This window comes from Choristoneura fumiferana, chromosome 8, assembly GCF_025370935.1.
Source record: "Choristoneura fumiferana chromosome 8, NRCan_CFum_1, whole genome shotgun sequence".
NCBI lineage: Eukaryota > Metazoa > Arthropoda > Insecta > Lepidoptera > Tortricidae > Choristoneura > Choristoneura fumiferana.
This window is the reverse complement of record NC_133479.1, coordinates 15,695,650-15,723,428: the sequence shown is the minus strand read 5'-3', so window position 1 is coordinate 15,723,428 and position 27,779 is coordinate 15,695,650. Positions and strand designations below refer to the sequence as shown.

General features: G+C 39.3%; 1 protein-coding gene across 1 annotated transcript; it reads left to right on the top strand.

Annotated features, from left to right (window-relative positions):
• Positions 1–27,779, top strand: LOC141430640 (uncharacterized). The gene is made up of 13 exons (XM_074091439.1): positions 1–86; positions 4,234–4,426; positions 6,175–6,290; positions 7,781–7,901; positions 11,689–11,863; positions 12,350–12,421; positions 15,098–15,260; positions 16,006–16,052; positions 16,140–16,235; positions 22,258–22,341; positions 24,351–24,413; positions 25,201–25,233; positions 26,723–27,779. The coding sequence occupies exons 2-13, from the start codon at positions 4,280–4,282 to the stop codon at positions 26,737–26,739; spliced, it is 1,134 nt and encodes a 377-aa protein (XP_073947540.1). The 5' UTR covers positions 1–86; positions 4,234–4,279; the 3' UTR covers positions 26,740–27,779.

Genomic DNA, 27,779 nt, shown 5'->3' with positions numbered 1-27,779 from the left:
GTGGAGTTCCCGGGCTGCGACGCGGCGGCCGGCGGGCGCGGCGCCAGCGAGCGCGTCGCGGCGCTGTGGCGAGAGCTGCACGAGAGGTATTTCTTCTGTCCAGTGCATAGCATAACGCAACATACATTTTGATTGCAAGCAAATTAAACAGCAACATTGCAAATAAATTTTCATGTCGCAAATTTTATTGTTTATCATTGTCATGTACAGCAGAGCCACCGTAGGACGCCCACCAACGAGATGGACGGATGACTTAGGGGCTGTTTCACCATCTTTCACCAACTTTGTACATGCGTCGTCTACAATCCGCCCCCTAGTGCTAGAAGAGCACTATATCACCTCCGTGGGGACAGTAAGGCGACGCGTGTGACGAGCTGTCGCAGCAGCCCTGAGCGTGTGCGCACGACTACTATTCGAACGTTATCGTCGCGACCTGTATGAGATGCGCTTTCTGCACCGTAACGCCAAAAACCACGGTCCAAATTGGGTTCGATTAGCAGTACATATTCACCCTCTTTTAGAGGCCTCGTCTTCTTTTTCCGGTTCTGCTGCGCAGGAGTGTATGCTTGTTTTTGAAGAGTAAACCTACTTCCCATCCATCACGAGCTGACTCATCTAAAACTTTTAATGCAGGTAAGTGCGCCTTATTTTCACAACAAGCAGTAGACACTCCTTTAATATCTACCGAAAAGGAATGCTTTACTAGTTTATCTGTTTTGTGAATATCGGACGTAGAGCTGTCGATCCAGAATCGGCGTGAGTGGTATGAAAAACATTGTGACTTACATGTGGCGCGGTAGAGCGAGCGCGACCACAGTAGCCGTGGATGGACCACCCTAGCATGCAGCGAGTTGCGTACGGCGAATTTCGGTCGCCGTGAATTATTTGGAGCGGCGCTATTAGAAAATAATTATCTTCGCCGATTAGTAGCCGCGGCACTACACGCTCTTTGCACACGATATCTTTGACAGTTGACAACTGAGGATCAGAAATGTTGTTCACAAAAGATAAATTTTGCATAGGCAAACTTAACTTAGACACTTTACGTAAACATAATTTACGATAGTTATTGTCTCGTCCCGCTATATCGGCGCACACCTTGGGCGCATCTGATTGACAGACCTCAAGGCCGAACGCATCAATGAACTTAATATCACTGGCACTTTCACACTTCAAACCTAACTTATCGGCTAAGTCACTATCAATAATAGAGACAGACGCGGCGTCATCTAGTAGCGCGTACGTTTGCACCACACCTCGGGGTCCGCGGAGGGTCACAGCAACCACTTTTAACATAACATCGCCTTCCGATGCCGACTTGACGTCCTCTGGCACTGCGACATGAGCTACGGTAGCGTCAGCTGCGGAGGCGGCACACGGCGGCTCGCACAGCTCGGGCGCGGGCTCCATGGTGGCAGACATCGATTCGTCATACGAGTACACAGGTTCACGTGATTGTCCAGAGGTTGTATTTTTCCAATGTAGAAGGCGATGATGAGGTTGGCGATGATGAATGTTCGAAGTCACAAACTGGGGCAGAGCATGTGCTGATGTCATGGTGCGTTATTAGACAACGCGAACATAATTTTTGAGCCTTTACGTACCTCCATCTGTCTCTGCGCATGGCGCGTTTAAATGTTCGACAGTCTGGTAAAGCATGTTCGGCCTTTTTACAAAAGTTACATGTCATAACATCTGGTTCAGCGCTTACCGTAACAAGTATGGGTCGAGCAGGATTTGGATAGCAGTCACTAGCTCGCTTGACAGGATTGTTTACGGGTAGCGGCCTCTTGAATTCACGCGGTTGATAAAGTGTACCCGCGATTGAAACTTTTTCAGCCTCTCTCTTCAAAAATTCAGCCAGTAACACTAACTTTGGCTCCCCGGCGCGCAGCCGATCGTACGCAAAGTCGGTCCACTTTCCTAGTAATGTACTGGGCAGCTTTGATGTTATAGCTGATGCAAGCTCTGGGTTGCGGAGATGGTCGTCTTGTTTCAGTGCGCGAATTGTTGCCAAGCAATTATTTACCTTCATGGCGAAGTTAATAAGGTCATATTGATAAAAAGCAGGCAAGGGAGGCAATTTGCGTAGTTTTGCTGTAAGGTTAATAATAATCAATTCTGACTGACCGAATTTTAGCTCTAAAGCTTCCATGACGGCTGCGGGCGATGTATTGCCGATTAGCAAATCGGTGACAGCTTCCCTAGCATCGCCTCGTAGAGCTCGTCGAAGCCGAGACAGGTTTTCATTTTCTGAGAAACTGCAGGTCAACACAGACTCGTCATACGCATTCTTGAAATGGAGCCACTCAACGCAGTCGCCACTGAACAAAGGCAGGTCACGCGGCATGGCTAAGCGACTTAGTAATCGTTCTTCACGTTGAGAAGATGATTGATCCATCATGTCTTTGATTGCATGAGCCAACTGTAGTATGTCTGTGGCTTGTGCAGGCGCTGCACGGTCGGAAGAGTGCGCGACCGGCTCATGCTGCACAGGCAAGGGAGACATATTTACACGTTGATTATCTAACCAATATAGGGCTCGTGGTTCTCGCTGTGGCTGTGACTGATAAAGTCGTCCTCCCTATCAGACTCAGCGTCGAGGCGAGCTAAGTCGGCCGCGAGTCGTTTCGATGAGGTCCTTCTCGATGAGAGTCGCTTTCTCGATGCGCGCCTTTTCCTCGGCTGCCTTTAACTCTAATTCCTTCCGCCTTGCTATGCCGACGATGCTGATGACTTTTGAACTTACTTGCTACCGACGATGCTGATGACTTTTCGACTTACTTGAGCGAACATCGGAGGGAGGTGGCTGGACAAATGTAGAATCACAAGGAAGTTGCCGATGTGTAGAAGGAACATCGCCGAGCCGAGCTGATTCTCCTGCAGCTAGCTCGCGGCAACGTTGCCGTGTCATAGGTGGTGGTGGCGTGTTGAACATTATTTCACTATATACACTGAATTTAAACTATGGAAAAAACTATTGCACTGGTTTTAATTAATTTATTCGGTTCGATGTACCAAAATTGTAGACTGTATAATGATCTTTAGAGTGTAAATTAGTAAATAAAACAACTTTTTAATAATAATGCAAAATTAAACACGCAGCGCGGACAAGGACTATGACAGCACTCTCGATATTCTTTTGTTTTCTATCCGCGCTGCATGCTTTCCAATTTTATTAGTGGCCAATTGCTAGACAGCGTTGGTATACAAACTCTTTATTTAAACTTTGTACATGCGTCGTCTACACCATCCATTGACTAGCGTTAACCGACGGTTAAATGTGATGCCATCTCCGTCTATTCGAACAAAACAAATAGAGACGGCATCACATTTAACCGCCAGTTAACACTAATCAATGGATGGTGAAACAGCCCCTTAGTTAAAGCCGCGGGTTTGAAGTGGATGCTGGTCACTTCCAACTGAAGCAACTGGAGGTCTATGGGGGTGGCTTATGTCCAACGGTGGACGTCCTACGGCTGATATGATGATGATGATGATAATCAATTTCGTTCTATTTATTTATTTGTAAAAGTAAATATTTTATTTATAATTATTTATTAAAAACACTTATACAATAAAAAAAAATTAAAAAATGACAAAAATCACGAAAAAAAAATAATGTGAAAAATATATATCTTTTTTACCTAGGAATCTTCCTAATTGCCCAGTCTTAATTAATTAGTGATTATTTATTTTATTTATTTATTTATTAGACATGCCAACAGAACATGAACAAGACATTTAAATTAATCTTAATTATAAGTTATAGCCCCCGCTCATGCACCAATAACAGGCATGCAACAGCATGTTCGGGGAAATACACTAACAAGTAAAACTGTAAGACCTAATGTAATTTTACTAATTAAATTAATAACAAAAAAAAAGGTAACTAATTTTGAGAGGCGTGCGATGGGTTCAGCATTTTTCGCTTAATTGAACAAGAGTCCTGAAAGATATCCAACTTGAATTGATATTCCAGGTCTAGATCCTTAAAAGATTTTTGGATACGATATAGTGGAACAGATTTTCCAAGTTTTGTTTTGATATAAAACATCCATACTAATATTATAAATGCAAAAGTGTGTGTGTTTGACCGTCTTTCACGTCGAAACGGACCAACGGATCGCCGCGGGCAAAAGTGGATTATAAAAAAAAATACGAACTCGTAATGCGTGGGCATTGTGGCGCCTGCTACTCTGCTTATATTTAACGTTTTTGTTTGTCGCACAGACTGGCCGTGAACTCAGCGCCGGCGACGACGCACACGCTGCGCGCGATGGCACTGGAGCGCGCGTGGGGCGGAGGCGAGGCGGGCGCCGCGCTGGCCGCGCAGGCCGCCGCCGCGCTGCCGCCGCCGCCGCTGCCCGCCGCGCTCGAGCGCGCCGCCGCCGCCGCGCACCACTTGCTGCACCAGTACCTGCAGGTATATCATATCATTATTACTCCACAGAATGTCACCGCCCCTAAGTCTGGCTATACCACGGAATAGAAAATTGGTCAAGTGCGAGTCGACTCGTACATGAAGGGTTTCGTAAACAGTTCAGTAAAAGTTTTTCTTAAAATTCTTCTAACATTTTTTTTTTGCTGACTATACTTTATGCCCCTGGTTACCAAAGTACTCGTCAAGACGAATCAAACGAGTCTAAACACGATGCGGTCGTGTCGTTTATCACAGAGTTCCTATGGTCACCCGCTAGCTTTATCATCAGATAAACTCCATGTCATAATAATATTGCATTGTCATCGGATTTATACATGCGTGTAAAATTTCAGCTGAATCGGTTGAAGATATCCACTTCAAATTTGAGTTGAAAGATTTCACCCGAGCAAACGTAGTTACATTAGGTACACTGCAAATATATAATGCTTGTAATGAATTTTTGTTAAAAAAATATTTTTTAATACATGCTTTTTTGCCAAATGTACTTTGTGTTGACTGTACTTGCATTGTCATCTAAACTACATATCCGTACCAAATTTCAAGTCAGTACTATTAACTATTGAGGAGTTCCCTCCTGCAGGGACGATCCTGGCAGGGCCACCAAGATGTCACTACCAGATTATTGTATTGTCACCAAATTTACATAAGTAGCCAAATTTCAAGTCAATCGGACAACTGGAAGTGGGTCAAATTTAGCTTCCAAGATTTGACCCAAACAAACAATAAATAAATAAATAAACAAACAAACAGGGCAAGCTAAAGAAAAGCTAAAAATATCGCCGGAATGTAAGCACTTGTGCAAGTATTTCGAATAAAAAACAATTCAAATTCTCATCCTCTTTGGTTCTGGCTATTTGCTTCTGAAACATTTGCCCAGCGCGCGGCTCAAAAAAAATGGCTGTCAGCACGGTTCACTCGCGGGAAATTCGGCGGACTTCGTATGTTGTGTATTATAATTAAATAATAAGAAGCTCGACTAGTGTGAATAAATTTTAAACTGTATTATAAACCGTGTAATTATGTATGTATGATTTTTTTAGTGTAAAAAACAATAGTTAAACATAGTGATTAATACGGTGTGAATTTGGCGAGCGCTTTATCAAAGTTGGCTTCATTGAGGTTTGTGGTTCATAAATTGCTTTATTCATTTTGCACAAAAATGAATAAACCACACAATCAGACAGTCACTATATTATATTTTTGAAGCCTTTATAAACATCATTAAAATCGCAAACTTAAAAGGTAAATATTCAAACGAAATAGCTAGTCGTTGCTAGGCGACTCTGTCGCCTTAGCAACGACTAATAACGCCTAGCAACCAAAAACGCTGATAAAAACACGTTTCTTGTATGATGAACCCCTTTAATTTGTAACTTTATTTTATTTTTAGTATTTGTTGTTATAGCGGCCACAGTAATACATAATCTGTGAAAATTTCAAGTGTCTAACTTTTACAGCTTAAGAGATAGAGTCCTGTGACAGACGGACGGACAGACAGACAGACAGACAGACAGCGGAGTCTCAGTAATAGGGTCCCGTTGGCACCCTTTGGGTACGGAAACCCTAAAAACAAGAGGAAATGTTATAAGTCCCGGTGTATTCCGAAATCAATTGTTGCCAACCACTTGATGCAAAATGAAAATGCAATCAAAATTTCCTATTTTTGTTCTACATACTAAACGTAAACGTACTTATAGAATGTATTTGGAAAACATTAATTTGTTCTGCAGAGATGCAGCGAAGTGTTCGCGGCGATGGGCGGCGGCGGGGCCGGCGAGCTTGTCCCGCTGCAGGCGGTGCGAGACGCTATGGCGCCCTGCGCCTCTACTCTACAGGATCTGCTTAAGTAAGAACACTCTTTAATTCACTAAACATCTATGTATCTATGGCTATTTATTATTTCATAAAAATAGTACATTACTGTAGAGGCCGGGAAGTAGGGGGTGCCGGCCAAGGAGATATGGGATAGGGATGCGAGGCTGGCAACCCCACGTTCCGGCCGAGGCTTGTATAGTGCTTTTCTCAAACATTACATGAAATTAAATAAAAAAACAAGAAATGAAGCTGGCGGGACGCCTAGTCTGGTCGCCCTGTTGTGTGCGCGCGTGTCGCGCTGCCTGCTGGCGGGCGGTGGTGCTGGGCGTGGGTCGCGTGCGTATCGCAGAGCGCGCGTTGAAACAAAAGACGGTCGCATTGCCGGCCAGCGGCCTGCAAGGTTGTATGAAATCTCTTTGCAGGCCGCTAGAGTGACCGCGCGCAGGCTGCTGAGTCACAGCGCCTGCAGCGCGATACTTCTCTGCCTATTATTTGTAACACAACGTCAATATTTCATGTCATGTTTGAGAAAAGATAATTACTACTTTTGAATTCACAAATGTTATCACAATCTTACACGCACGGTTTAAAACAGTAAAAGTTTCTTATTTCTCATTAGATCGGTAGATGCTTCTACTGTCTAGTATGATCTACACTGTCGTTGTTTTTGGAGCGCTGGAAGCTTTTAACGAGGATAAAGTTAGTGATGAAGCGCGTGGTTTCACGGTGGATGCAGGCCGCTTCCGATTAAGACAACTTGAGATTTATGTGAGAGGGCTATTTCCTAAAGTTACGTCCTACTGCTGATATGATGATGATGAAAGTGACAAAGTGCATGTGGTCGCTTACAACGTCTTATCAACATCATAGAAACGATCCTGTCGCAAGGCTGTGTCAGTAGTCGTACCGTGCTTTTTCAATATCGATCGCTTGGTTTCAAAATTAAAAATTAAACCAATGGCGGCAAAATAACGGCATCACTTAGATTTTCTAACAAATCCTGAATTATCTGACCTTTGTGCTATTTCGCATCTTACTGATAACTTTTGTTCCGAGAAACCACGACGTAGCACGTAAATGCACGTGAATCATAGCAGGTGATCTGTTAAACAAACAAATGTGCTGTTACTATTCATTCACGGCAGACAGTCACGATTCGCTCTAGTCAACTCCACACATCTATTTACCGTTCCATTTAATTAACGAAAACTACGTTATATGTTAGTTATTAATTACTCGTAGTTCGTTCGGAGTGTTCAGTGTGCGTATATTTTGTGTCTAATGACCAGATGATTGAACATTAATTTTCTAGTCTCACGGCTGTGTCGTTGAATACAACGTGACGAAACATTTCTTAATTTTTATTAAAAAAGCAAAATATTTTTACTAATTTCCACTAACTCTTGCGCGCCCGAATAGTAGTATTCGTGACAGCAATACTTCTCAGCTTTACTAATGTTTTCAAACATATTCTATCATTGTTCTTCTTAGAAATAAAAACGTGTGAACATTCTTTCGTAGTGAGGCGGTGGAAAACTTGGCTCTCTCGGCGTGTGAAGGTGTGGACAGTGGCGACAGCGATCCGGTACCAAGCAGCGACGCAGATATTCCCGACCTCCTCACTCCTATATCGCATTCCGCGGTAAGTTATAATTTTAATGCCTTTTCTGTAGAATTCGACCAGATTTGAGTAGCGCTTTACATAGATGTTTGAATTTGTGGCACAAATTCAATAGCTATATTAATGCAATAGACCATTTCTTACTGTTAGTTTGTTACGATATCTAAAATGAATCGGAAAGAAATGTAATTAAAAGTCTAACTTTGTTTTTACAAATTTACATGCGACCAGAAGTTGGATTACTTAAATTTGGTAAGCATATTTATTCTTTAACGGAACCGTTCGTATCTGGCAGTCGTCGGTCAAATATTTCGGCACGCGATACAAAATATATGGCGTGCCGAAGTATTTGAACACTTGCTACAATATATTTGATCCTGACTATACGAGGTGAGAGTGTGACTAGACGCACGCGCCTCGCCTCGCCCCTCGCAGCGCTCGCGTCCGGAGCGGTTTTTGGGCACGAGTCAAAGGACCTCACGACGAACGCGAGCTAGGTGTTTACGTAGTCGGTCCCAAAGTTCTGTCACAAATGAAAATAAAGATAAAAACAAAAGTGCCAATCAGTTTTTAATAAATTATATAACAATTTAAAGTACATTTAATAAAGAATTAAAATTATTCAAAATTACCACCTTTGTTTTTATACAGGCCCTTAATCGGCGCGGCCAGTCGTCTATCGCAGCACGCACCATTTTCATGTCTATTTCAGCGGCTGCTTTTCTTAAAGATGACTTCAGGCTCTCCAAATTTTTATGAAATTTAGCACAGACCATCCCCTCTAAGACCTGCCAAATTTTATCGTCCAGAAGATTAAGGTCCGAACTGGAGGAAGGCCAATCTTCGTGTCTTATAAAGTCGATTTTTTGACGGTCAAACCAGGCTTGAGTGGTCTTGGCTGTGTGTGCTGGCGCAGAATCCTGCTGGAACACAAAATTATGTCCTGAAAATAGCGTGTTGGGAAGATCTTCGACATGCTTAGCCAAAACCGTCTCTTGGTGCACTTTCGCACTGATTTTGACCCCTTTTTCGCAAAAATGAACCTTAGTTGGCCCGTAAAAAGATACACCCAACCAGATCATCACTGATGATGGATGATGCCCATGTTACACCCGTGGAACTCTTTCTCCTGCTTCTTCAGAGCTCCTAGCGTACACTCTATCATTCTGTTTATTGTATGTACTTCTCTTCAATATCGCAAATCTTTTCTTCTGTAAAGAGGATATCACGGTGTCGATTTTTCGCGTATCGCTTTAACAACTTCCGGGATCTTTTAAGCCTTATTGTTTTTAGACGGGCATTAAGTAAGTGCCCACTCTTTTTTTTGTATGCTCGTAGACTAAGATCTTCGTTTAAAATCTTTTTGATGGTTTTTCTACTCACACCCATCTGCAAAGCCATCAACTTCTGTTTTCGAACAGGATTTCTTGCTATGCGCGCCTTGATTGCTTTGATCATTGCTGGTGTTCGTACGGAGCGAGGCCGGCCAATTCTTTTCTTGTCCTCAACACTGCAGACTTCATTGTATCTATCAATAGTACGGTCCACAAACCTAAGCGTTATATTTAAATTTTTGAGCAGCTTGAAAATGGTACTTGGCGAGTGCCCACAGCGGTGCAATGCTAAAACAGCTATTCAGTTTTCTTTCAATGTCCAATCCATCGTGAGAAATTGCAGCAAATGACTGTTTTTTGTTTTAAAATAATTGCCAAACATTCAAAAATGGAATTTAATCAAATTTTCTTAAAATCATGTTCCAAATTAAAAAATAATGTGCTAGTGACAGAACTTTGGGACTGACTATAATACTATTCAATGGAAAAAATCAATTGTGTAAACAAAGCATTTTTTCACGATTACTCCGTAGTTACTTACATTTGAACGCCAATCCCGATCATATTCACATCTCAATGAGCTCAGCACTGTTTTTAACAATCATTTTATCATTAAATAATCGTGTAAATATGTTTATTTTATAGAATTAAATGGAAGACGAAAATCCGTTATATTTGTCAAATTGACATGATAATTTTTTCCTCACCGAAGTTGGTCTATGGTCGGTCTAGTCTCTGGAAATTTAGTGCTGTACCAACAAAATTAATTATTTGACTGAACCAACCTTACCTACCGATAATTATGGCTGGCTCTGCAAATTAATTTATTCGTAGATATTAATTATTTGTGTTAAGTTACACTATTTAATGAAGGTTTATAAAGGTTTCTAATCCTATCCTACTATCCTACTAATCCTACTAATATTATAAATGTGAAAGTTTGTGAGTGAGTGAGTGAATATGTTCGTTACTTCTTCACGCTGAAACGGCTGGACGGATTTGGATGAAATTTGGCGAAAAGTTAGATAACATAGGATACTTTTTATCCCGATATTCCCATGGGATAGGGATAAAATCTTGAAATAACAACCGCTCAGCTTTGTCATGAAAATTGGTATATAGATAGTTTGACATCTGGAATAAAACATAGCCTACTTTTTATTTCGATATTCCCACGAGATAGGGATAAAATTTCGAACTAATAACCGCTGGGCTTAGAGTCATGAAATTTTACCATGATTGTTTTTAATGTAATGTCAATGAAAACAACGATTTAATTTTCGGGAATTCCCACGGCAATTTTTAAAAATCCCGGTATTTCAGCTGTTGGACCTAATGATTTACGTGTGCGAAGCCGTGGGTAAACACTAGTTGGACGATAAAAGAGTATTATAGTAGAAATTATGTAGATTTCTATTTACTAGTACTTATCATATTTACTGTGGAGTCCATTGTTGGACCAAACAATCATTTTGAATCACTTCCCTGTGTCTACTCTCATTTCCCTGTCTTATGTAAATTTAAAAATGCCTCTTCTAAATTATATCGAAAATACAAACTGAGACATGGATGCACAGAAAACCAGAAAAAGAGACCAGCGCTGGGAATCGAACCTAGGTCCTCAGCAATCCGTACTGCGTACTATAACCCCTACACCACCGTTGGACAGGAGTCAAGATACAAATTTCTCCTATGCACACATATCTCAGGTTGCCTTTTTCTACTACGCTACTTAAGCAGCAAAAAATTCTAAATTAATCCATATTTTAACTGACCCTTTCAATTCTAAAATACTCCATCATAAACCTTGGGGAAAATATACGTCAAAAATATAAGTGGATATACATGTTTCACCATTTTAAAAATTCTACCCTTAAAGGGTATAAAGGGGAGTGTAAGTTTGTATGGAAAAACGTTAGGTATATATATTTGAAGATATAATTCTTAAACTTCGTGAAAATGCTATTAAACATTTTAAGTTAAAAGGACATGGAAACATTGTGAATGACTCTTGAACAGGACTAAGAGAATACGTGATTCGCCATTTTTAAAAATTAAACTTAGGGAAAACCAGGGGAAAACATTAAATAATGAAATATGAGTAAATTCAAAATAATTATTTAGTGCTGATTGAAGTATCTTAAAGAGCTTTCACATCACTAGAGCCAACGTCAGTCAGTCAGTCAGCCAGTCGTCAGTCAAGTGTCAATGTCAGTCACCACATTTGTTTACACAATTGATTTTTTCCATTGAATAGTACCATACGTACATTCGCGCTCTCGCTTCATTCGAGTTTGAACCTTGTGCTGCGCAGGTTGTAAGCTCAAAGACAACTGAACTCGCCACGAGAGTGTAAACAGGAAGCTCATTTACCTTCGATCACGCGAGCCGCGGGCCGAGATACGAGACGACGCGCGAGGCGAAGCATGAGGCGAGAGAGTGAATCCCGCATAAAGTATATACCTAACGTTTAGGCGACGCCGCTGGGGTGCCGGCGGCGGGAGCGCGGCACGCGGCGCGTGCGGCCCAAGTCGGTCGCGGAGCAGCAGTGCAGCAGCAACGAGATGCTATCGCTGCCGCCGCTGCACGGCGAGGCGGGTGACGCGCTCGCCGACCTGCCCGCGCACACGCTGCGACACCTCGTCAAGGGTCAGTCCCAATACCATAACTTACAATCAAGCGATGGCGACACCTCGTCAAGGGCTAGTCCCAGTACCATACCTTACAATCAAGCGAAGGCGCTGGAGTGCCGGCGATGCGAGCGCGGCACGCGACGCGTGTGGCCCAAGTCTTGCTGTTAACACCAAGGATTACCATCGGCAGTATCTCATCCATTATCAGTGTCGCACAAACAGGAGTAGACCGAACTACACTACACTAAGGGTTAGCATCTGTGGCATCTAGTCAAGGGACAGTGCCACAGGCGGTAGTAGATTAGATACCTCGCTATTTACACCAAGGGTTACCATCTGTTGTCTTTCAGCAAGGGTCAGTGCCGCACGGTGCCACACAACCGAACAAATAACCTGACCCAGACAAATTCGAACGGTAACTCTTTTAACAATTAACAAAAATAATACTCCTAGATTTTAAACAGAGTTCTTGAGGCGTTAACTGAACTTTTCTGTATTACAGGACGCCCGAGAAGAGTAAAAACAAGAGCGCCATCTCGACCCATCACTGATCAATCACAAGACATCGACGAAGGTATTGTTAATATAGTTTTGTCTCGAATTAATTGAACAGCTTTATAAATAAATTACAGTAGCGATCAAAAGTATTTTGACTCCAACAAAAGTTTTGATATTATGTTAATCATATTAGTTATGAATACGTATTTGTTGCTAAAATAATGAATGGCTTAAGAAATCCTCGAATTAGGCAAAAAGTTTAATTTCTTTTAATAATATACACTAGCCCCAAAATTTTACATTTTACTGGTCCAAAATTATTTTGACAAGTATATTCTTTGAATTTTTACCAAGAATGCATTGCAATTGCAATGCATTTCACAAATATTTCATGAATAAATATCAGTAGACTGCTTGTAACATGCCGAAATACAAAGAATATTCAAACGACATAAAACAGGCTATTGCGGCTACACTCAAAAGGGGCAAGTCGCAAGCTGAAGTTTCACGAACTTTTGGAGTATCCCGACAGCTTATTAGCGTTTGAAATAAATTGTTTGAGGCTCGAAAGAATGTCCTTAACAAGCCTAAAAGCGGTCGTCATCGAAAATGACTTCAACAACTGATCGGGTAATCAAAAAACTTTCCACAGAAGATCCGCGAAAATCCGCAGAGGCGATCAAAGACTACTTTTTATTCAAAAATAAAAATTTCGACAAATATATTCATATTTCCACTGTTAAGCGACGCCTGAGAGAGCAAGGACTATATGGTCGACTCCCGTCTAAAAAGCCGGATATTTCGAGAAGCGTTCGCAATTCGTCACAAGTCGTGGACAAGTACTGATTGGTCAAAAAATGTATGGAGCGACAAGAGTAAGTTCAATTTAATGCCATCGGATGGCATCAAGTACGAGGGACGTCCACACATTAAACGACACGATGTAAGATACCAAGTACCCACGTGAAGCATGGTGGTGGCAATGTGATGGTTTGGGAATGCTTTTCTCGCCACGGAGTCGGCCCCCTCGTTAGAATTGATGGGATAATGGATCGATTTGTGTACGAAAATATACTCAATACACATCATGATACCTTATGCTAAGGAAAATATGCCACCTCGCTGGGTTTTTCAGCATGATAATGACCCCAAACATAAATCCAAACATATCCAGGCGTTCTTAAAGTATAAAAAGGTAAAGATTTTTGAACGGCCCAGTCAAAATTCAGATCTAAATCCCATTGAACACTTCTGGGAAGAACTGGATCGCAGAGTAAGATGCAGAAATTCCTCTAGCTAGGAGGCTTTTTTTCAAGAACTTAAGTCAGAGTGGGCGAACAGACCTTATGAACGCATACAAAAGTTAGTCGACTCTATGCCAGCTCGATGTGCCGCTGTAAGGAAGGCTAGGGGCTTTGCAACCAAGTATTAAGCAAATAGTTCATTTTAACAAATCACCAGCTAGGCAAGGTCGTTGATTGTAAATGTCAAAATATATTTGAACGGTCTGAACTGAATAGTTAAAGTTTTTCATTCATGTACATACATGGTTTTTTTTATAGTAATGATAAGTGGAAAAGCAAGAAGCATAGGCTCAGTTTACGTATTTATAAATGATTCTTAAATAATGCGGTATTTGACAACTCCTGATTTTGCCATATCTTAATATTATTATGAAAATATAGACATACAGATAGTATTTAGCGAAGAGAAAATGAAAATGTTGAAAATAGCCTGAATGGGTTCGAGAAAAGTATGGTACGGCCGTGCCTTTGGTTTTGTCTTGCTCGACTTGGCGGGGGCACTGCCGTACCCCGAGATCGGTTGAAAATTGGATTTATAGTGATTTTTTGAAAAATCTATATACCTGTCTCTTTCTCAAACGCTTTTCTCTATGCAGCAAGTATGGCGGTACTGGCGTGTGACGTCACATGCCAGTATGTCTTTCTCTGTCTAATCTTGAATTTCAAACCTTTATAACTTTGTTATTTGTAAAGGTAGCTTAAAAATTGTTTTTCTATTCCATAACAGGCATTGTGTAGTATTAATTTAAAAAAACATATACAAAATAGTCAAATACCGTATTAGGTTAGGTACTGTATTAATAAAAAATCAAAAATATTTTTATTTGTCAAAATACTTTTGATCGCCAAATTTGAGCCATGCGTGCAGCGAATTCTGTCCAAAAACTTGAAAACATGAAAATTCGTCATGCAGGGCTTTTCAGTCAAACTGACCCTACTTCCTGCTAAAATACTTATTCCGGATATATCTTAAAATTAATTTGACAGTGCTAGCGAAAATACGGCGTACTAAAATAGTGTCTAGGTAGTAGCTCTAGTCGAATATGTTCACGGTGACGGTGGGGCCGTCACAATCATAAAAATCTAGTAATGCAAAAATCTCTGAACATGACCGCGATAGTAAGTGTCCATATATGTTTCAGTGCCTAAGGCTACGTAGACTACGTACGCACTTTGCGGTTAGCCGCGCGTTTTTAGCGTGCTCTCCCTCTTCAAAGTATCGCTTGAGAAAAAGACGGCACGGTTAGCCGCATAGCGCGTACGAAGTCTAAACATAGGTCGTATTGTCTAACGCGCTGACATTTATCATTGCATGCACCATCTCTTTCTACCTCCGTCTTGTAAGACAATGCTTCTTTCTAGAAGTGAATTATATGTTAGACATAAGGCCTCTCGTCTATGTTTCTGACAGCGACTAGACAACTGCGTTCAATAATGTTTTGTATAAGGGCTGGACGAGTTCTGGCGCACGTGCCGCACGCCGCCGGGCAGCGAGGAGGCGTCGCTGTCGGCGCGCACGCCGCTCACGTCGCGCTCGCTGCACTCGCTGTCGTCTCTCGCTTCGCCCTCGCCGCTGCGCCGCTCGCCCACGCTGCTGCGGGACGACACCATGTATGTATTAGATCGCGACTGTACTGGCTTCATCTCGACTCAATATCTATCTATTGGGTTTAGTCGCAAGTCGTCGCATTTATAAGCAAAGCTTCGTGTCGCTTTTCTATAAAATACTCGTAGGATACGATTTTGTATATTCTAAGGTTTAACCTATTCTATTTTCTAAATAATAAATACCTAACTAATTAATAAAATTAATTGTCTGCAACTAACCAAGTATTGAATAATTTTAACAAACCACAAGGCATCACACTGGCCCTATCTCTATATTAATAAACTTTACTTTGTTACGGTTATATTTGAAAAATTCAGTCAAGCACGAGCCTGAATTACGGTAATTTTTTAAACTCTTCAGTTCTCTGCGCAAACCTTTAAGCAGCGTTTCCACCAGAGATGTGCGAGGATGTGTTGCGAAGAATATGTTTTTCATGAACCAACAGAAACGCTTCATTTACCTCGCCTCGCTCCGCTCAGCTGTTTCCATCACAGACGTGCTGTGCGAGAATGTGTAAATGAAGCGTTTCTATTGGTTATTGAAAAACACACCCCTCGCAACACATCCTCGCACATTATTGGTGGAAACGCTGCTTTAATGAAATTTTTCGATACCGTAGCCAATACCATACCTAGACTTTTGGTTCAGCACTGAATAGAGCCTTAAATTATAACTGGCGGATTAACTAACTAAATATCACCCTACGATATAACACTTGACTTGCAATAACAAAAAAATAATTTTCAGGTACAGCGTCACATCGGGCGAGAGCACACCAGTCTTATTAGAATGCGGTGAGCTTGTTTGACTTTCTATCATTGGTAATTGTTGTGTTCCCAATATCCCTATTTTTTTTTTCACTTTGATTCATTGTGTTACAGAAGTATCGCGTTGCAAGTCTTCCGACAACGTAGGAACGAAAACAGCGTCCACAACCCCGCCTCCTTCGCGGTCCTCGGACAACGTTAACACAATGGGTAAGTAGTGCGTGCAAAAACAAGACAGCTTCTCGGAGTTTGTCGCTAAGTGCGACTTTGATACGCTAACTGTGCAGGTTTTCGAATTACCAAATAACTTAGAACTGGGGCCAAAAGATTGTAGTAAGTAGTACATACAATACATGAGGAAATGAAAACATACGACAACGTCGCGGCGCCAATATCTATGGCAGTTTCTACTTTTGTATGAAATATTTTTTTTATTAACATGTTTTGTTTTTATCTCCTCGTGCACTAAGTTTAAACTACTAAAACTCGGAAATGGGATTTAATCAGCTGATGGCAACTGATGGTTTGAGCATGGTATACTGCGATATTTCAAGTCTTAAGACGAAACGTGGGTAAACACCATCTGCAGTAAGAATCTAGTCGCTTTTGTTACCCGGATTTTTCCTCTTGCTTAAGTACCGCTACCGTTTAATAATTTTCAGTTTTCTTTTCTAGTTTCGAAAGTCAAAGTTATAGCGCTATGTTGGGGCCTCTTTAAAAAAAACAATCTTCTACATCCAAAAGCCAAGAAGGAACTATGAGAATACATTCGTACATACTTAAATGCAATGTCAGATGAGCCAAACAGGCTGCACCCGCGTTTCGTTTTAAAGAGTGGTAAGTTGAGCTACAACACTGCAACTGTGCTTTCTAATCAGTTTCACCGCCTCGATTGCGCGAACACTGCTTGCGTCCGTGTGAGCTATTGTGAAGTCTCGCTTACAACTATGGACAAAGCTTGTAATGTCCAAACTCCATTAAAATCTTCTGGATTCTCTCATAATCACAGAGCACGAAATCATCACTATTTATGAATAAAACGGATTTTCACATTCCGTTACCAAATTATGTATATACAGTGGTGGTCATGTAATTAAGAACGATTTGAAGTTCCAGATTATTTTTAACTAAATCATGTCATGTGTAGTCGTGGTTCCTTCTTAGAAGTAACTAGTTACGTTATGAAACAGCCACATGAATAGAGCAAACGGGATTAAGAATAAAGAATATAATTGCCGTCATTTTTTTACAAATTTTGTTTTTATTTTCTTTAGTAACAAATTCAAATAGTAATGAAGCTGGACAAATAATTAAGAACGATTTATTGAACTGTTCGAAAGTTTTTTTATTTGAAACTTAGATTAACTAAATCACACTAACGTGAAGTTTGTACACAAAAAAAGCAATGTAATACATTTTAACTAAAATTAATAGTTAGTAGCATGTCCACGGCTTTTTATTACTGCCTTACACCGGCGAGGCATTGAATCTATCAATTTTTGACATTTCGCGAGAGAGATAGAGTTCCATTCTTCTAAGAATACGTCATACAGTTCTCTTAAATTGCCACACTGTCGATTTGAAACCTTTTTCTTGACTTCGCACCAAAGATGCTCTATTGGGTTAAGATCGGGGCTGTTGGCTGGCCAATCTAAGACAGAAACTGATTGCGATGTGAGGAATTCCTTAACGGTACGTGCAGTATGCTTGGGATCATTGTCGTGCTGGAATGTCCAAATAACCGGAAGCACGCCTTCTGCATATGGTAACATTGTTTCTTCCAGTATGTTTTTGTATTGAAATTGATCCATGTTTCCTTCTATCAGCCTAACAGGTCCAACACCATGTCCAGAAAAACATCCCCAAATTTTTACATTTCCCCCGCCATGCTTTAAAGTCACTTTTGTGTACTTTGGGTCGAATGCTTTATTTGGAGGCCGTCTTACATATCGTTTGCCATCAGAACATACCCTATTTATTTTTGTCTCGTCAGAAAAAAGAACGTTTTTCCACTGTCTGACTGTCCAGTTTTCATATCTTCTTGCAAATGCAAGCCGGGCTTGCCTATGACACCGTTTCAACATAGGCACCTTCCTTGCTATCCTTCCGTGCAACTTTTCTTCTACCAAACGCCTTCGAATAGTGCGTGCCGAGATTGCTGAAGGGTTGTTTTCGCCAAAATATTATTTTCTCAACTCATTAGACCCTTTAAAAGGATTTTGTTTTGCCAAACGAACGATATTTCGATCATCTCGACGAGATGGCTTTCTTTGTTTAGGTACACGCGGAACATTCAAATGTTTGTAGTTTGATACGTGGCAAAATGCTTTATGGCGTGGAAAACCATAGTTTTTGAACATTGCAGATGATCGGCTATGTGTTTATACGACCAATTTTTGTCGCGAAGTTTTAGTATTACTTCTCTTGTAAATTTATCACAACTTTTATTTTTCCCCATTGTTTTTATATGAAGCAATCGCCTTTAAGACTATTACGGCACTAAATGGCGCCAAAATTATTCGAATAATAACCTAAAACCACAAAGCGGCGGTCCGTTCTCTATTTAAATTTGAATAATAAATAAACTATTCAGCGTTCTTAATTATATGACCAGCCAGTAAGTAGTAATACTAGGTTTAGATGTAATGTATAAAGTTTATCTATTTATTTTTTAGCCAATTATATGTATAAATGAATTTACCGCTAGTACGGAAAAGTTTTACGATACCGAGAGAAGTACAAAAATATACATGCAGTTAGTAACACTTGTCAGTTTGAAAAAATCTTCTCTATAAAAAATCGTTCTTAATTATATGACCACAACTGTATATATATAATATGTTTTGAGTATCGCGAAAACCGTGTTTCTGTATTTTTTGAGGCGCAACTGTCATGTAAAATTCTATTACTCTTCAAGTTCTTTGGTAATCTAATTCCAGAATAACTAAAAACCGGCCAAGAGCGTGTCGTACACGCCCAGGATAGGGTTCCGTAGCCATTACGAAAAAATCAAACAATATTTTTCTAAGGATTTCGTATTGTGTACTGAATCTTCCAAGTTTAGGTATATTTTTATTTATTTATTATTTATACCTTAGGCTGCTATTTACTCTTAAACTACTAATAATTCTCAAGCAATCTTAGCCGCTATAATTTTCCTTGTAAATTTGATATATTTACTACTATTCTGATTTTTAACCCTCGACGCAAAAAGAGGGGTGGCATAAGTTTGACCGCTATGTGTGTCTGTCTGTGGCACCGTAGCTTTTAAACGGTTGGCCCGATTTGAATGCGGGTTTTTTTTTATTTAAAAGCAGGTTTTCTAGCGATGGTTCTTAGACATGTTTTATCAAAATCGGTTCAGCCGTTTCAAGATCATCAGCTCTTTTGTTCGCCGCGGTAGGAATCTTAGACGCATAACGGGTATTTACTTTACTTCCAAACATATTTGGGACCTAAAATTTGAAACGTACAATTAATACATTTAAAACATTTGTTTTTGATACTACCTCAAACTTTAAGGGTATTTAGCGAAGTATTTTATTATCTAAGCGTCGTCGGTGTCGGGGGACCGCTAAGGTTAATACTTTAAAAAATATAACATAGGTACTTTAGTTTCCTGTTAACCTTAGCGGTCCCCCGACTCAGACGACGCTTAGATAAAAAAACATTACTAGGTACTTATACTAAATTAACTTAGGCTAATTTTGCGGGAAATCAGCATAGTCCCCGCGGGATAGGGATAAACGAATTCTTCGCAGATGAAGTCGCGGGCAACAGCTAGGTAGCGCATAATGATTTTTTACTTTTTAGTTGTCTTTTTTGGCGGCGTTTTTTTTTCGGGCGTTTATTTATTATTTTTGCTGGCGTTTTTTTTTGTGGGGGTTTTTTTAATTTTTAACAAGTTTTTTTATTTCATGTATTTTAAACATTGGTATATTATTTTTTTATTTTTAAATTTTTCCACCCAAAAGTAGATTTTAGAAGGGAGGGGGGCTCGATTTCACTGAAAATATGCACTTTAAAGTTGAATATTTCGCAAACAGATCACTGAATAGAAAAATTGTCTTATCTATCCACCAATGGTTTTAAACGACCTATCTAACGATACCCCACAATACAGGGTTAGTCGAGAAAAAAAAACACCCCTACTACGTCTACGGGAGGTGCCCTTAAAATTTTTTTTTTTACTTTTTTTTATTATACCACTTTGTCGGCGTGACTGATATGTATATTCATGTCAAATTACAGCTTTCTAGTACTAACGGTCTCTGAGCTTACCTGCGGACAGACAGACGGACAGACATGACGAAACTATAAGGGTTCCTAGTTGACTACGGCACCCTAAAAAAGGAACCCCTTACGAGTCAGGACCAAACAAAGGTGTCCTGCATCTACTACTCATCTAATTATTATTTTTCGTTGTGATTTTCCACTTTGTAAGGGGTTGTTTCACCATCCATTGATTAGTGTTAACTGTCGGTTAAATGTCATGCCGTCTCTATTTGTTTTGTTCGAATAGACGGAGACGGCATCACATTTAACCGTCAGTTAACACTAATCAATGGATGGTGAAACAGCCCCTAAATGTTGTAAAAATTTATCCTGGCACGTACAAGACCCTGTTGTTACCATTTATCGGGTGTCGGCTCCTTTTCGTGTCGGGTAAGTGTACAAACAGCCTCATGCCGACACACGACAAGTGACAACGGATATTACTATCCCCTTTCCCGAACTACAAAACTTTTGTAACCGTGTTTGGTCTTGCTTGGTCATCGAGCATATAACTATCTACTAGGAAAGAAATGATCGCTGCCTTCTGATTGGCCGACCTGCTCGACATTTACTTGTGACGAGGCACTTTAAATTGTTAGATAGCTACGAATAAATAATAAGTAAGTATTATTTATTCGTATCGAAAATACAAACTGAGACATGGATGCACAGAGAAACCAGAAAAAGAGACCAGCGCTGGGAATCGAACCCAGGTCCTCAGCAATCCGTGCTGCGTGCTATAACCCCTACACCACCGCTGGACAGGAATTTAGACACGAATTTTTCCTATGCATACATATCTCAGGTTGCTTATTTCTACTACGCTACTTATGCTACTGTCCAGCGGTGGTGTAGGGGTTATAGCACGCAGCACGGATTGCTGAGGACCTGGGTTCGATTCCCAGCGCTGGTCTCTTTTTCTGGTTTTTCTGTGCATCCATGTCTCAGTTTGTATTTCCGATATGGTTTCACGGGATACCCGTAAAAGTAACAAATTTGGAGTTGAAATAAAAAATACAAAAAGACTCCAAATAACCAATCATTATTATTTATTCGTGGTTAGATAGGGAATAAAATAACCTTTCACTAAGGGGCTGTTTCACCATCCATTGATTAGTGTTAAATGACGGTAAAATGTGACGCCGTCTCTATTTGTTTTGTTAAAATAGACGGAGACGGCATCACATTTAACCATCAGTTAACACTAATCAATGGATGGTGAAACAGCCCCTTAATTTAAATAAAAGTGACGCGGTTATATTTCTTTAACTGTTTTTAATGTAACAAAAGTGTCTTATCAACCTTTGTTTGATCATCTGCTACTTAATCTGTAAAACTAAAATCTGCGGGTAAATAAGATATCCAATTGAGGGTATTATGTTCGTAGGGCAGAAGTACCGTTAATGGCCACTGTACCGTTTATGGCCATTTTATTGTTTAAATATAGGTACGTTTGAAATAAATTTATAATAATAAATCATTATAAACGTTATTCGTTTCAGTATAAACTTTTGAAAACTCACTAAACATATTATTTTAATACTATAACTTTTTATATATGACTGCAAATGTCAACTGGCCAAAAACAGGCTTAAGGTCGCCAAAACCGGTACTTCTGCCCTATTATCGTATCTCCTACTGAATAGTAAAAATTGCCGTAAAAAGACTAGTGCTTTCTGGTATATGTAACAAGTCTAATGGTTTCGGTATTGGATGGCACAGAACAATCTTTTTTTTAGAGGGAGGCAAATGAGCAAGTGCGTCATCTGATGTGAAATGATCACCACCGCCCGCCCATGAGTACTAGCTTTATAAGAAAGTATAAGCCCTTTTCTTGAAGCCCCAATGTCATAGTTGTCCGGAAACACTGCTGACGGGTATCTGGCTATACTTACAAGTTTATTTGGTTATATGCTCGATGTGCTTGGTTGTTGGCTACGTGTGCTTGCGTGTGTAGGGAACGGGTGCGCGCGCACGCCCGGCAAGGCGCGGCCGTGGTCCGTGGCCGGCGTCAACCCGGACAATGCCGCTTGCACCACAGGTGAGACCGCTAGTGCCCTGTTCACACTACTTTTATTTTTATGTGACACTTAGCTTGTGCCAGTTTTGCCCACAGCTTCGCCCCGCGGCGGAATAAATGATAGGCTAGTTTTCGGTCACTCTCCGGTTTTTTTTGATACTAAGAGCACGTCTAGTGGTGCTCCCACATTGGCTGTTATAAATGTTCTATGACGTTACAAAACATTTGTTTTATAACATTTTATAACAAATTGTAACAAATGTACATGGTGGTATGGTATCATAAAACATTTTTATACCAAAGTTTTTACAAAAGTTATAAAGTGCTAGACAATGTTATCATCTTTTATTTCGTTATAGAACATTTATAACAGCCAATGTGGGACCACCATTACACGAAGAAGATTTACGTATGGGCCTTTACTAATGAAAAATCTTCTATTTCATGGCATTTCATCTCAATACGGTATCTGACTATTTTGTATATGTTTTATAAATTAAAATTACGGTTCTCTATCGTTTGCCCGAATTTCATATGCCCGAATGTATCGTTTTCTAGAATTTTCATTTGCCATAAAGTAATTTATTTCTGAAATAGTAATTTCTTCAGAGTTGATATTAAAATAACCTAACCTAACCTACTGCATTCTATATCATAACATTAAAAGTCCTGAAAACTGCACGGTTCTACATATTTTATGGCAAACGTTGGTATGGCAAGTAAAATTCGGGCAAATGAAATTCGGGGAAGTAAAGGTAAACGTAAAACAACACAATGCCTGTTATCGAATAGAAAAACAATTTTTAAGCTACCTTTACAAATAACAAAGTTATAAAGGTTTGAAATTCAAGATTAGACAGAGAAAGACATACTGGCATGTGACGTCACACGCCAGTACCGCCATACTTGCTGCATAGAGAAAGAGGCAGGTATATAGATTTTTCAAAAAATCACTTCAAATCCAATTTTCAACCGATTTAAATTTTCTCTTCGCTAAACACTGTCTGTATATCTATATTTTCATAATAATATTAAGATATGGCAAAATCAGGAGTTGTCAAATACCGTATTGAATTTGTAACCATTGGAACCTCTGGAATGTCTGGCTAGTAACTAATTCAGTCTGGAGCGTGTTACTAAATATCATTCTTAAATTTCAGGTCGAAAACGGTGTGTTTTTACTTTATTGATATGAAGATTTTTAATTAATTTCTTTTCTTTGAAACTACTACTTTTTATTTTCGATATTAACAGAATTGTTGCATGAAAATAAAATCTTTGTTTTATTTTTTTATACTGACACTTTTACATGTGTAAGAGAAATTCAAAGACTCGATAATTATGCTGGACGTTTTTTGTACAGTCGAACTAAAGTGTGAAACAGTCGCATATAGACATTTATGAATAATTACTTGACTGGGTGGCCAAGGGTGTGCTTACTTTCACAATAGTAGATGTCACACTGTCATCTCGCCCCGCTCTCAGTTGATAATAATAGTCGATCAGGGGCGTCTCACCTCAGAATCAAATAAGCCTTTCCAAAAGCCCCTTGCCGACTTAAGCGCGAAAGGGCATGCATTAGTAGCCGCACCGGATGTTTCACTGTGGTTATATTTTTTGTTTATAAACTTAGGGGATGCTTAAACTGCTTTTCTTGTTGTTTGTCTATTTATAGCACCAAAAAGTTGAATAACGTACATGTTTATGTATAACACAGTGCTAATAAGTGATTTTTTGTTAATGTCGATCTACTAATCAACGCGTGTAGCAGCGGAGACTGCAACACGCTTTGCCACTCAACACATCCCTTTCTACAGCCCGGATAGTTCTTTCCTAGCCTAGTAGTTCTTTCTGACTTAGGAAAGGGCTGACTGGGCTGCAAGCGAGAAATGGTCATAAATACTACATAGATATAGTAGAATAGAAGAACATGGTAGCATAGCTTGTGTAACTGTACGGTCCCATGTGTCAGACGTGCTAAGCATTATTATCGAGCTTTTGTGTTGACGTTGGGCGGTGGTGGTCGACAGAGGGCGTGGAGGCGTGCGTTGGCGGCAGCATCGTGGGCATCACTCCGGGCGCCGCACTAACCAGTAACCAACTTTCAGACGCTATTTTGTACTGAGCGCTACTAAAGTCAATGTGCCGTCTGGCCTGTATACCTAGGTAAAAATGCTCGTCGCTCGCTTAATATGCCCCTATAGGTTTGCTTGTTATTGGTCTAAGATAAAATGCCTTTTAGTATCCCGCGGACGTTAGTCGGCCATTCATGACACTGATCGTGCATACTATTATCATGCAGACCTACGGTAACGTTGTGGAGTATCATGTTTATATAATTGTATGTAAGCAGACGACGTCTGCGTGAAAGTAAGAGGCCTATAAAAGAATGTGAAATGGGTTGTCAACTACCTCTGTGTTGCATCTGTTTGTAACCATCATAGTCATAGGTACACAAATCAATAATTTCTTCACCTACCGATGTATGTAAATGCCACAAATATTTCAGTGGTTCGGTTATTGCACAAAAGTAAGCGCTGACATGCATCAAGCAGGAGTCGAAGAGTGAGCTAATAGACAATTGAGGTTGAGATTTGGTCGCTTCAGCCGCTTAAATTCGAGCCTAGTTTTTTATTAAATTTTGCTTGATTGATGATTACTTTTTTCCTTCTAATTCTTTTATGATTAACTTCTTACAATTGATTGAATTATCTTTGCACGAAGGTAAAGCTTATTCACTTCCTATTCACTTCTTATCCTAAATATTTTATTTTCATTTCGTTTTGTTGAAGTAGAATTTATATACAATATTTATACTTATTTAGCATGTGCTTGATACCAGTTTATAAAGAGGAATTAATATGTTTTTATACGTTCTAGGTTCAATGCTGCGAGATCATCCGATAACTCCAGGTTAGTCCTTAATTATGTTTGGGACGAAGTTCCTTGGCTGACACTTAATCGTACAGCGGTACGTGGTATTCATACAGTGCAGTAGTATAAGTGCCACTATGGAACTAAGTAAGGCTAAGTAGTACTTGTATTATAAGTATAAGTATTACCATACCACTTTAAAACAAGAACTTCTATTGGGGTCCAAAGCCAATAATTATTACTCTCTGTGTATGTGAATGCAACGAAATTTTTTGTGAAATTATCTTCAATTAGGGCTATAAATTGGCGGCCTTCGCTATGTTCGTCTGCAGTGGATATTCTACCCAAATAAAACTTATTGCATTAGCGTGCAATTGTAGAATATGGCAGAGCAGAATACCCTAGTGCAGAATACACAAGTCGATGAATATATATTTCAGACTTTTTTTTTCAAGCACGCGTATTTAATTACTGCTCTCACCTCATTTTTAGGGTTCCGTTTTTGCCATTTTGGCTACGGAATAGGAATATTATAGTTTCGCCATGTCTGTCTGTCTGTCCGTCCGCGGCTTTGCTCAGAGACTATCAATGCTAGAAAACTGTAATTTTGCACGAATACATATGTAAGCTATGCCGACAAATTGGTACACTAAAAATTAAAAAAAAAAACAATTTTACTGTACCTATCTCCCATAGACGTAAAGTGGGGGTATTTTTTTTTCTCATCCAATTTTAAAATCATTAGAAGTTGCTAGAGATTTTTCGATTCAGTGATTTGTTTGCAAAATATTCAACTTTAAAGTGCAAATTTTCATTAAAATCGAGCGTCCTCCCCCCCCCCCCTCCTAAACCGGTGGGTGGAAAAATTTCAAAAAATTCAGGATAGTAAGTATATCAAATTTACAAGGAAAATTATACCGGCTAAGATTGCTTGAGAATTATTAGTAGTTTAAGAGTAAATAGCAGCCTAAGGTATAAAATATACCTAAACTTGGAATATTCCGTACAAAATACGAAATCCTGAGCAAAATATTACTTAGTTTTTTCGTAATGGCTGCGGAACCCTATTTCGGACGTGTCCGACACGCTCTTGGTCGGTTTTTACTATTTTTGCGTAATGATTCCGACCGCTTGTGAATAAATAGCAGCAAATCTCTAATACATGTTATTTATTCATGGTTTATTTTTATTTTACTAAGGAATGTATACATATAGCTACTAATGCTACTTCTTTTAATTTTATTCCGGAAATACATACAGTTGACTCTCGTTAATAGGAACCTCGAGGGGCTCTTAAAATATTACGAATTATCAAATGGTTTTAACCATATGAAGAGATGTTTTAGGGAACTCGTGACAACTTCGAATTATCGCAGGTTTGAATTAACGAGAGTCGACTGTATATTCAATTATCATTCATTACTTTTGGATCACCCCTCGTAGGCTGGAAAAAGTGCGGGCTTATCTCAAAAACAAAATCGAAAAATTGTTGGTCATTCAAAATGAATGATACTTACTTTATTTACAGAAGGTGCCGAAGCCTAAGGGTCGGCAACTCGTCAACCCAGCGGTGTGAAGACAGTTTTACGTGATAAGTTGAGCAGGGTTAAATGTCCAGATATTGCAGTAAAACGGATTATATTCTCGGATGCTCACTATTGTGCCAGTTAGTTTAAACGTTTTAGACGGTAGTTAATAGTCATTCTAATTGTATTTGAAGTAACTGATCGCCATGTAGTTTATTTATGTCGAAAATGTTAATTTATCCTGCATTTATGGAGTAATGACAAAAAATATAATTTCGAATATGATAAGGTTATTAATAATATGTATCTTGAAAAGTTAATAACCAATTTGTATGTACTGTGATTGAGTTAGTATTACGCATATTTAGTTTACTAATATTATTATAGCCGTGCTTAATTTATACATTTTATTAATTGTTATGATCACAAATGTTATGGATTTTTGTTTTTATGAAAAGAAAATCAGTATCAAAGGTATGAAATTGGTCTTGCCTAGTCACGTTTAAAAAGGCCTATCACAATTACGCACAATTTACTTTACTATGGTTTGTATTACAGATTGTAGAATATTGGGACTTCCAATCGATTTCATGATATAAATAATTATCTTCCAATTTTACATTCCTTTTTATAACGTAAAGTAGCAGTCAAGTATTTTAAAAATTATGAAGAAGAGTGATTTTTAAAATGAAGTTCAAAACGCGAAGTAATTTTAAGACTAGTAGACTCGGAGTCGAGAGATGTAAAGGTTCAATTGTACGATAATTTGGTAAACGTAGAACTCGCCCCCTTACATTTTAAGTGTTCATTAGAATAACTACTATAAAAAAAATTACATTCATTTTTCTTTATTTGTAGGTATGTAAAAATCTGATGAAAACTATGTAGATGTATATTGCTAAATTATTTTATAGTATTTTTATATTCATTCCAATTAATTTGAAAATTTTATCCAGCTCTTTGGTACCAGACTGATTTGAAGGTACTTTTATTTTATGGTGCAATTTTATGTCTAGAGCGTTGTGATAATCTGTTTACAATTACATATAATATTCAAAG